The 12,365-nt window shown below is 31.7% G+C and overlaps 2 protein-coding genes across 2 annotated transcripts; both read left to right on the plus strand.

The window, feature by feature from the left end:
- The first annotated feature begins 6,334 nt into the window (after positions 1-6,334).
- Positions 6,335-9,489, plus strand: LOC114730892 (TMV resistance protein N-like). Its single transcript, XM_028917999.1, has 4 exons — positions 6,335-6,843; positions 7,814-8,897; positions 9,014-9,098; positions 9,422-9,489. Exons 1-4 carry the CDS (start codon positions 6,335-6,337, stop codon positions 9,487-9,489), a joined length of 1,746 nt encoding a protein of 581 aa, XP_028773832.1.
- A 108-nt stretch (positions 9,490-9,597) lies between these two features.
- On the plus strand, positions 9,598-10,564 carry LOC114730898 (disease resistance-like protein DSC1). The gene is made up of 2 exons (XM_028918006.1): positions 9,598-10,387; positions 10,465-10,564. The coding sequence occupies exons 1-2, from the start codon at positions 9,635-9,637 to the stop codon at positions 10,528-10,530; spliced, it is 819 nt and encodes a 272-aa protein (XP_028773839.1). The 5' UTR covers positions 9,598-9,634; the 3' UTR covers positions 10,531-10,564.
- Positions 10,565-12,365: the final 1,801 nt, after the last annotated feature.

Raw genomic sequence — 12,365 nt, forward strand, 5'->3', positions numbered from 1 at the left:
TCTAAAATTTTGATAAAGAGGAGATGTAAGATAAAAGAAGAGGAAATTTTAATTAAAATTTTTTAAACTCTACTTCTTTAATTTTTTTAAATCAAACTCATTAAAATTTTCTCTTCCCTTTCTTTTCCTTAATTTCTTTCTTACCAAATGGGCTCTAAAGGAAACATTGCAAAGAGGGAGGATGTTGTTTCAGCCTTTATCAGGACTTGCACAGGATTTAAAGAGGATAATGCTAACGCTATAAGAAAAAACGATTTCGCAAAAAATGTTTCAGATTTGATGATGATGATTTTTGGAATGAAGATGATGATTTGCACATGGGGATGACTTCAAGCTGGGGTAGACGGAAAGAACAAGAAGATTAGGTGAGGCTAGCATCCAAGGATTATTATTAGTAGAATCACAAAAATGTCCCTTAGGGCCATTATGAATTTTAATCAAGAATAAATTGATAAATTAATAAAAATAACATGTCATCTCCTAAATAATTGTTTAATAATCTGATGTGGTGGATCTGATTCTCTCGTAATCCTTCTTTTTTCTTTTCTTCTCAAAATCTCATTTCTATCTTTGGATTAAATAATAGATGGTTTGATTTAATATTTTAAAAAGCAGATATCCATCTTCTCTCCTATTTATGTAATGTTATAACAATAGTTTATAAAGTATAAAATCTGGATCATTCATTACTTGATCCAAATGTGGAGATCAAATTCTTAGAAGAAAAAAAGAAAGAAGGATTCTGAGAGGATCGGACTGTGACGTGGTTTGTCTTACCAACCGGGAGATGGAAGCTCTTTTTAGGCAAGGTGAAATAAAACTCAATTCATATTCTTATATTATATTTTGTAAATCACGATTATTTCGCCTTTAATATATGGGAGGGTAGGTGGCTTCGACACCGACATGGTTGGTAAAAAGTTACCAACTCCAGAATGGACCGTGTCTAACGCGTTATGGCAGGACGGAAGCCGGGATTGGTACAAGGCTGGTGACTTGCTTTTTGTGATATCCTAAATTAATTTTTAGGATTTATGTAAAAAATTATTATTATTATAACAAAATAATAATATTTTAATATATTAAAAAAAAAAAAGGAGACAAGCTGAGCCCTGACTAAGAAAGAAGAATTTGAGGGGAGAAGAAAGATTTGAGGGAGGAGGAGTTAATGCAAAGAGAAAAAAATTGACGAAGGGTAGTTGGAATTGAAAAATAAAAAAGAGTAAGGCAGAAGGTGAGAGTGTGTCAGTGTGAGAGAAGGAGGAAAAGAGAGAAAGAGTGCGGAAGAGAATAAGCAGAGCTGCAGTCATTTTGAAAAAGAGAGCAAACTTTAAAGATAATTTAGGTACATAAAATTACTTTTTTTATCAAATTTTCTTTATGAATATTTTTTATATATTTTAGGCTTCCTAATGATAGTATTACTGTAGTGCTTAGAGAATATTTTGAGACTTATATATATGATATAAATAGGGAGTTTTGGTAAAATATGATCATCGAAATTTAGGGATAAATGAGTTGTTAATTTTAATCAGTTAAATTTGTCCATTTTTTGGTTTTTAGTATTTCAATTAATTTTTCTATTTGAAAAATCTGTTATATATGATTTATATTATATTTTTACCAATTAAGTTTAAGTTAAATAATTTATTTAGGTTGTTTGACATATTATTGAGATTTTAATCGGTTTAGTTTTATTCATTGGGTGACTGAAGGTTTTAAAATAATTATTTTAACTAAAAAGTTTATTATTTATGGAAATATATATATATGATAGTTATACCATTAAAATTTTGATTAGATTATTTATTTATAAATATTTGAGGTGATATGGAATTTTTGATAGTTTGATTTTGAGATTTAAACTTAAAATAAGATTTTTAGAATTTAGAACATAATAATTTTATATTTGAAAATTTTGAAAAATCCTTTTTATTAAGATAAATAATTCAGAGGTTGTAAATAAATAATTTGGCTTATTAGAAAATTTTAAGTTATTTTTAAAATACTTAATTTTGGGTTATGAGAGTTGCGGAAATTTAGAATAAAAATTAAATTAAATTAAAAATCTAACTAATATATATAAGCTTAATTAATTAATTAATTAGATTATATTAATTTTGTGGTTATATTAATTGTGTAGATTAATTATGGGTTGAGCAAAAGATTGACCTTGTGGTAATTCTTTTTATTGATTTGGCTAGAAGTAACCACTTTCCACTTATTATATGTGCTAATATGTTGTTTGTGAGTATTTGACCATTTTTGGAATAATAATGTGTTATTTAAAAGCCAAGGAGATATGTTATATTTTTGGGCTATGAAAATCGTCTTGTGGGATTTTTTGGATTTGTGATTGAGAAATTTGAAAAAATATCTGATTATATCTTATGGATTATACTGAGAAAAGATTGAGATATTTTTATTATATTGTGAATAATTGGTTGTTATTTAGATTTTGGATTAAGTCCGATCCTACCACATGATAAGGCCGCCATTGGTGCACATTAGTTGACTTCCTTGGTCCCCTATAGTGAGGGGTAAGCTTTTGTGGCTTTTTACTCATCTCCCAAAGTGAAAGATAGACCTATATGTCTAATTAATCTCCCATAATGAGGGATAGACTTATGTGGCTTGTGTGTTGGCCACTATAATAAGGTTTGGATGATTGAAGTTATGTTTCTATGGATATATCTATATTTCTCGAGAATTAATAACTGTCTCACTTGACAACTCACGAGCACGTGTTAGTATGTATGATAAGTTGAAAAGTTGGTTACTGAGGTGTTTTTCTCACATCGTGGCCTATCAGGGAAGGCTCTGGAGGCATAATGTGCTGTTATAGCTTATATAGCCTCCTGGCTTTTGTTTTATGTGCTGATTTATTATATATTGTTACATAGGGCTCATCTACTTTAATGTTATAAACTAATACTTTTAATTATTACTATTTGATATGAGAGGGCCACTAGAAGGCCAGAGACATCTTAAACTCTGCATGTGACACTATTTGAAAGTGTTGACTTTTGACTAATAGGCTTTATAAGCTTATATTAAAATACTTTATTAGTTCGTAAATTTGAAAATATGAGTTTGGTTTGGGTTAATGATTTAATGGTATTTCTGGACTTTAGAAGTTCGAGGCCCAAGTTAACGATCGATATTACTTATAATATAAGTTTATTTTTTTAACCATGATAGCGATTTTATAAACTTAAGATTTCTTCTTTTCTATCATGATTAATTTTGCAAATAAATTGTTAGATTTAATATAAAATTTTTTTGAAAGAACAGTCATCACACTTTCCAATTAGATCATATATGAAATACATAGATTTGGACTGCAGAGTCTCTTTTGGTACTTTTCTCTTGTAGTACACGTCAAAAAAGTTATCTCTGTTTTCTAAAAATAATTAGTGCATCAAATAAAATATAATTATCAAATTTAAAAAAAAATTATAGCCGGCCCAAAAAAATGAAAATTATTATTATCCAAGACAAGAATGATCTCTTTATTTCTTTGGACTGCTAAATCTTGCAATTTCTGCCTTAATAGAGACTTTGGTTTGAGAAACTCGAGCACAAAGGATGAGACAAGGCCTTGTATTTAATTTATTGGGAAAGATGAAGTTGTGGCTGAGATGTCTCTCGTAGTCTGATTTATTATTACAGTAAAAATGCCTGACAAATTGAAGGAACTTTACTTAACTTGGTAAAAATAACATAAAAATCAACTGGAAATTCTTTTAAAAAAAGAAAGAAAAGAAGTCGTCTGAAATTCTTTCAACTAGAAATGCTGCCATAACTTTGATCTGATACGTAATTCCAGGCTAAATCAGGCTCTCTCTCTCTGTTTTTTTTTTTTTTTAAATACTATTATCCGGTTTTTCTTTGATCCTATTACCAGCTATTCGAACAATCTACTAATCTAATTCGGGGTTTGTGGCTACTCATCACAGCACAAGTATCTCCTCTGAAACTCAAACTTGAAACCCAAAAAAATTATAGTGGAGCACTGCTCTAAACCAACTCTGTATTGCCGTGTGGTAGCTAAATCAGACTCTTACAAGCAGAAGAGTACAAGGTCTATTATACTCTTCCGACCTTTAATATATGACTCAATTCTTGAGTTAGTTTTGGTTCTAAATATAAGACCTATTTTTCATATTTATCAATTTTCTCTATATTACTCCTATAAATACTCTCTCAACCATAATCAAGTAGAAGAGGGAGATGGAGTATTAAGAAAGATGATTATGGTGCTTTAGAAAAAATGTGTTACTTTTTTTATAATTAACTAATTTACTTAACTTCTTTAATCTAATCAAATTAGTTAAATGTGTCTTATATTAAGGATCGGAGGGGTACAAAGAATAACAAACCACAATCATCCTAATAAAGTATTAAACTTTTTCTAATCCTAGAGTCACTTTAGTTTGTTAAAGCCCTCAAATCGGGGCTTCAAAGAGTTTTTTTCTAGGGAGAATCCCAATCAAATCCAGCCAAAATATCTAAATTCAGATTTAGGTCTACACTTTTAGTAAATTTCTAATTAGGCCATGAGACCTAATTAGGGATTTTTTAATGTTGTTAAATCACCAAAATGCCCTTCTTCAATTAAAAAGAAAACTTGATTAATATGCCTCTCCCAAGTAATTCCTCATCTCTTATATTCTTTTTAGACCAAAAAACATATAAGTAATTTTGCAATGTTTGAAATTTGTATATATAACTTATACTATTAAAAATATTTTAATAAAACATGTTAAATTACAAATATAAGTAAAATTATAAATATTTTTTATTTTCAGTTCTTGTAATTTACGTTAGTTTTATTTATTTAAACAATATTGAATCCAACTGAAAACGTAAATAATTACGATTTAATATTAAATTTTTATTATAATTAAAATATTTTAAAAATTTAAAATAAATATTTACAACCTGAAAAAAAAATATTTATTTAAAGATTACATATATTATAATTTGAAATGTTTTATGAAAATATTTTGAAGATTTTAGTTATATTACAAAATTTCAAACACTAAAAAATTATTTAAATTTTTTTGTCTAAATATTAATAATAAGAAATGATGAACCACTTTAAAGGGATAAAATAATCAATTTTCATTTTTAGCTAAAGAGGGCATTATAATTACTTAACAATATTCAGCAATTCTAATTAGGTCTTATGTTCTAATTAAGAATTTGTTAAAAGTGTAGGCCTCAATTTAATTTTAAGTAGTTCAGTAGGATTTAATTAGAATTTTTCCTTTTTTCTATGTCCCAATTTCAAAGAACATTCGTCAGCTGATCAATAATAAAAAATTCTTGCAAAGTGGAAGACAGCCACGCGGTTTGAAAAGAACATTTGTAAAAGCTTGTTAAATTAAACAGAAGACTTGAGCTGACTCCAAAAGCTTCATCCTCAAAAATGCAAATCTGTGCATAACTGGGTTTCATCTTCTTCCGATCAGGTCGCAGATCAAAGAAATCTTTCACTTATTTCATCCATCAGGTTCCTGTTTTCTTCCTTTCTAATTAAGTTATATATCTATTTTCTGTCATGGCTACCACTGTCAGCTTAAGATTAGTTTCTATTATTTTGGTTTTTTCTTTTTTTTCCTTCTGTGAAATGGATTTAGCCTTCAAGCATTAATTTTGTGATTATGCTTTCTTTGAATACAAAACTTTTGCTTTGAACTATAAATAGACCATGAGCCGTAAGAAATATAAACATAGTTAACCACTGTGCGTCAGCTCTCCCGGCTACACTCCCAGCCACGCCTTAATTTTGGGGTCCTTTCTAAATGTTTCTTTTTAGTTTTTTTTTAGTTATTAGATTTTGTATAAAATGAACGATATTTTGATATCTTACAGGCCAAAACTTATTCATTTTTCAATTTTATACGATTTTTGAAATACTGAAAGAAATTGGAAAGGGCACCCAAAATTAAGGAACAATGGGGGCACAGCTGAGCAGGTCAACCCCTAGCTCGTTAGTTATCCATTCAATTAACCTGGGATCTATTTTCTTCCTTGCCAATTCTTTTAGACTATCTTTCAAATTTTCATGAACTTTTGAATCTGCGAACTAGATTTATGTTCTGCCTCAAAGTTTTGCCAGATTCATAGCAGGCTGGATCAAATCACGCCTCTCATATATTTAGCCTGATCGAATCGTCAAAAATTGGTCCAATTTCTTCCGTCTTCAGTATCCCCCTTGCTGGTTGCTGCCCTGTTTCTTGAAGGTCCTATTATATATGCATTATTCTTTCTATTTTTATGTTTTTACTTTTGTACTTGGGTTCAGATTCCTAATCCTTGCGTTGCAATGGCGCGTGATGCTGATGGAGTTGGGTGCTCTTCAAGTTCTTCTGGTTCAACTAAGAGAAGGAAGTATCATGTGTTTTTGAGCTTTCGAGGGGAAGATACACGGAAAAATTTTTCTGATCATTTGTATGCCGCTTTAAAACGCAAAGGATTAAAAACTTTCAGGGATGAAGAAGAACTTGAAAGGGGAGAATCTATTAATCCAAGTTTAGTACAAGCAATTGAAGAGTCTCGTTCTGCAATTGTTGTGCTCTCCCCAAATTATGCTTCTTCAACTTGGTGTTTGGATGAGCTTCAAAAGATCCTGCAGTTAAAGGAAAAGACGAGTTTTCAAGTATTTCCGATATTTTACGGTGTAGATCCTTCTGATGTTAGGAAACAAAAGGGAAGTTTTGCAGAAGCATTCAGAAAGCATGAAGAAAGATTTACCGAAAACAAAAGAAAGGTACAAAAGTGGAGAGATGCTTTAGAAAAAGTTGCTACTTTATCTGGTTGGGACTCAAAAGATCGGTAATTTTCACTTTTCTCAATAATTATCATCTCTCTTTTTTGTATAGATATTTAATTTTACCCTTCATGTATAATATATATTAAATATGGATAAATTTGAAAAATTATTAAATTTTAAATGAGATTTAACGAAGTTTAAGATTTTTTTTTGTCTGTGTGAAACATGCTGGAAGTACTTTATAAATAGGATCGGAAGAGTATAAAAATTCCATAAAAAGGTTAAAAAAACTAGAAAGACCAGATTCAAAATCATATAAAACTATAATGACTGCTAGATTTTTTTCCCCTTAGTATTTCACTCATTTTTGTCCGCTATAGACTTGTATTTTTAGTTGTTGGTAAAGTAGACTTGTAGCACTAGGTTGCACATGATCTAGGTTTTCCAATCGAATTCAATTAATGATATAATTCTGAAATGGTCATTTTCTTGAATATATATTAGTAAAATTACATAATAATTATTATTATGTAATTCAATAATTAATAATTTATAATTTCTCTAAATTTGGAAATTTCGTTGTTTATTAATAAATAATTAATAGTTGTTATTATTTTTTGATAGTTGAAGACGTTACCGTGTAGCATTAGATTTGAACTCTTGTGAAATGTTGCTTAAATAAAATTAAGAAAAACTATTCAAATAATAAAATGTATTGCCAAAAAAAAAAAGGAAACTCAACCTATAATGTATTAATTAAGTAACTTCAATATCTAGGAGTTATAGTAAAGTGTGTGGACACACACAACATAATCGTGTATATCTGCAAATAGTTATCTCCTATCCCCACTAAGTCAAACTAAGGTTCACGGAAAACTTATGATTGCTACATTTGTGGTCATGTTTTTCTTTACATCTCACATTAAGTATTTTTTATTGTTTATGCAAGAGCTTTAAAATTCAATTGACTAAAAACCATCACGCTATTTTCATGTTAAAAAAATCATTTTATAATTTTATTTTCATATGCAGGTATGAAAGCGAATTCATTGAAAGCATTGTTGAAGAAATGGGGTCAAAGTTACTTGATAAATCAGCATCTGGTCATGGCAAGTTAATTGGAATTGGACCAAAATTAGACAAACTGAAGTCAATCGTTGCAAGTGAATCAGAAGGAGTTGGGTTTATAGGAATATGGGGCACAGGAGGTGTAGGCAAAACAACTCTTGCTAGAGCCTTTTATGAGCAAGAGCGAGAGCGCAAAAACTTTGAGATTCACTGCTTCCTTGATAATATTAGAGAGGCATGGGAAAAAGAAGGTTTGATTTCATTGCCAAGAAAACTTCTTTCTTCTCTAGATAAAAAGAGTATGGAAGTGGCTGACTTTTATGAAGGAATGGAGTTAATAAAAAGCAAGTTGACTGACAGAAAAATTCTACTTGTCCTTGACGATGTGAGTGATATTAGGCAACTTGAAAATTTGGCTCCAAAGAAAGGATGGTTCAGCGAAGGGAGCATAATAATAATAACAACTAGGGATAAGCATTTGTTATCATCACACAGTGTATCTGCTGTGTATGAATTCAAATTATTGAGTTATAACGAGTCCCTTGAACTTTTCCTTGAAAAAGCTTTTAAAGAAGAGCATCCTAATGAAGATTATTTGAAACTTGCTAGAACCGTCATTGAGTATGCTAGAGGCCTTCCTTTAGTGCTCACAGTGTTAGGTTCATCTCTTTGCAAAAGACCTATAGTGGAATGGAAGGATGAACTAGCTAAGCTCAAGAAAATTCCTCCAAAGGACATTTTGAAGATACTTCAGGTGAGTTTTGATGGACTGGATGATCAGCAGAAAACCATATTCCTGGATGTTGCTTGCTTTTTCAATGGGATGGACAAAGATCATGTCATACAAATTTTAGAAACTTTGGATAAGGATTTTCGCCCAGAAACTGAGATAAATGTTCTCATTAAGAAATCACTAATGATTAGTTATGAAGGGCATTTGTGGGTGCATCAAATTCTCCAAGATATGTGTAAATATATTGTCTATCAAGAATCACATTATGATGCTGGCAAGCGTTCCAGGATATTGTCTTTGGAGGATGCCAATCAAGTACTAAAAGGAAATAAGGTGACATTATTCCAACGTTCTTGTGTTTATGTGCTTTTTAATATCAATATATTCCATAACTTTCACAAACATTTTGACCTTGGCTTGTTGTTTTATAGGGGACAGAAGCAATTCGAGGAATAGCGCTAACATTGGAAAAGTCATGTGATGCATTCTGGGATCCTGAATCCTTCTCAAAGATGAGTAATCTTAGGTTACTTATGATTTCAAGTCGCTCACATGTTTCACATTGTCAATTAAATCTTCCGCATGGGCTCAAGTCCCTTTCTAGCGACTTGAGAGTCATAGAATGGGTGAGGTATCCATTATTTTATTTGCCCAATCAGCCTCAACTCTATGAGCTTGTAGTACTAAAAATGCAGCACAGCAAATTAAAAAAACTTTGGAGAGGAACACAGGTAATTATGATCCTTTCATTTAAATTCTTTCTCCATAATTTAATAAATTATAATTATAATTAATGTTTAGTTTTGAGGGCTTACTGTTTTCAATTTTTCTATTGTTAGTCTCTCCCAAGCCTAAAGTCCCTCGATCTATCTCATTCAAAATGCCTCGTCAAAGTCCCAAATTTTGATGGAATTCCTCATCTTGAAAAGTTGATTCTTGAAGGGTGTTCTAACTTGGTTGAAATTCCCCACTCTCTTGGGCAACACAAGAAACTTGTCATTGTTGACTTGAAAGATTGCAAAGAAGTTAAAACGCTTCCAGAAAAATTTGAGATGAATAGCTTGGAGACTTTTATTCTATCAGGTTGTTCAAAAGTTAGAAAACTTCCTGAGTTTGGAAAAGATATGGCATGTCTATCGAAGCTTGATTTAGAGAAGACTGCTCTAGCCAAACTACCTCAATCGTTGGGTAATTTGATTGGTCTCGTTGAATTAAATTTGACAAACTGCAAAAAGCTGGTTTGTCTTCCATGTAGTGTTAGCAAGTTGAAAGCTCTGAAAGTTATCAAAATTTCTGAATGCTCAAAGCTTTCATGGCTGCCAGAGAGTTTGAATGAAAATGAAGCTTTGGAACAGCTTCATTTGAGTGGGATTGCTATACAAGGGTTATCATTTAGTGACTACAATAGCGAAACACAATCTTCATCATCATGGAGTTGCTTATCCCTTCTTCAAAGGCCTTCAAGCTCCAAAAAGTTTTTGTTGCCGCCGTCTTTGTCGTTCTTGAAAGCATTAAACTTACGTTTTTGCAATCTCCATGATGGATCACTTCCTGATGACATCAGCATGTTATCATCATTGGAAATTTTAGATCTAACTGGAAACGATTTCATTGACTTACCATCTGGCCTCATTTCCAGTCTTTCGAAGCTTAAAGGTATTGGTCTCTGGAGTTGCCCAAGGCTTCGGTCTTTGCCGCAACTTCCGTCAAATCTATCATGTATATGGGCTGAAGGTTGTTCATCACTAAAACATTACGGATGTGCAGATCAATTATGGGATTTCATTGAATCATTTCAACCTCAGGTTTATTTTATTTGTCTTTAATTGTTCTTTCACCTCTATCATTTTACTTCTTTAACACGCAAAATTGTTTCTTATAGGTTCACAACCATTTAAATATGAAGTCAGCAATTATAAGAGGGGATTCAGAAATTGTGAGTTTTTAGAATCACCTGTTTTTTTCTTAATTTCTTTGACAATAAATATATAGTTTATTTTACTTGTACGTATATATTGCCATTTCTTACGTGTTAATCAACATACTTCTGATACAAACAATCTGTTTTTTTTTTTTTTGCTTTTTTTTGCCCCAGTTTTTTTCCCTCCGTCTACGTTGGCACTCATTAACAATTACAGGCAGCAGAGTACCATCATGGTTTTATAATCAAAACTACTTTTGCGAGAAAGAATTCTGGTGGTGTCCAAATAATGTGTCGTTCATAATAAATATATCCCCTGATTATTGTGGTTCACGTGAATGGTGGGGCATAGCCATATGCTTAGTCATAGAACACGATCTCACATTTGGAGGGGGTGGGATGGAATTTGTTGGAGTTGCAGATTTCCTAATGATGAATTTCCAAACTCGCATGGTTGGCATAGTTATTTTGCTAATAGTCCTCTGCTTTATATAAAATATATTCCTTATTCCTCTTTGGTTGTCAATGGACTTCAAATGGTATTTTTCTCTAAGAATGCAATGGAAAATAAGTCACCAAGGATGAAAATAAGCAAGTGTGGGTGGCGAGCGGTGTGTAAAGAAGATGTTGAAGCATGGCGAAGAACAGGGGACGAAGGTTGTAGTATCATCAATAACTACGTGAAGATTGATCCAGACATCAACAGTGGAGGTTATAGTCCCTGGCCGAGACATGATGATACTTTGTAGAAGTGGATGGCGCCTATTCTCATTCAGATGACAAAGCAGCTTGTGGAGGCGTTCTTAAAGATGGCAACAATTGTATGAAGGAGGCTTTTCTTCTGAAATTAAGTGGCGGAGATACCCTCACAGCAAAACTATGGGGTTGCTTGATGGGTCTCAAAAGCGCTTGGGACGCTGGTATTGGGGATGTTATCTTGAGAAGCGACTCCGCTGAGGCTGTTCGATTGATCAAATTTGAAGTCCCTGAGACGCACAAGGATATTGCTCTCATCATGGAAATCAAAGGGATGTTAGAGTGGGATTGGTTTGTGGATGTCCAGGTCTTTCACAGAGACGGCAATGGCATTGCTGAATTACTTGCTAAAAGAGCACTTAATGGAGCAATGGGTCTGCAAATACTGGGCCCCAAGACAATGATGAAAATATTACAGGCCACTGATGTTATACAACCTGAAGTTGAGAAAGATGGAGGTTATACTCAATGCTCCAGACATCATGATCAGTTCGTTGTTGAAGAAGATGAGTCTATACTTCCAAGGTACGTAGATCAACCCTTCTGGTTTTAGATTAAAATTTATATTTTATATTAATGCATGCTTGATGGATATTTAAATTTTTGGTTGATACATTAATTTAAAATAATCTTTCAATTCTTATAAATATTATATCCATTTAATTACTTCCTTTCCATAGGGGCTGTTCGTTTTATATTATTGGCCGGGTTTATTTTCATTTCTTAAAAAATTTTCTTATTTTTTGCATTTTACTTGTATGACACGTATATGGTTTCAACGTTCCATCAAAGGTCAAACTAGATTTTATGCGTTCCCTTAATTTTTCATTCTCATTTCATAAGTTGAAGAAGATTTTACGCAGTCATTTGCATGTGGTAAGGACCACAGAAAAGGGTTTAGAAGGAAATGTAAATAATATATATACGACCCAATCGCCATAGGTCAACTATATATTAGGCATGTTCAATGTTCTTGTTTTGATGTAACTGAACCAACTTGAAATATCATTTTACAATATATATATATATTATAATTCAGTACTGTTTAAATTAAGCAATTATGAGTGGCACGTTTTCTGCAGATCAAAAGTTAAAAGATGGCAAAA

This window comes from Neltuma alba, unplaced genomic scaffold, assembly GCF_004799145.2.
Source record: "Neltuma alba isolate B1F8T4 unplaced genomic scaffold, ASM479914v2 tig00012776_pilon, whole genome shotgun sequence".
Classification (NCBI taxonomy): domain Eukaryota; kingdom Viridiplantae; phylum Streptophyta; class Magnoliopsida; order Fabales; family Fabaceae; genus Neltuma; species Neltuma alba.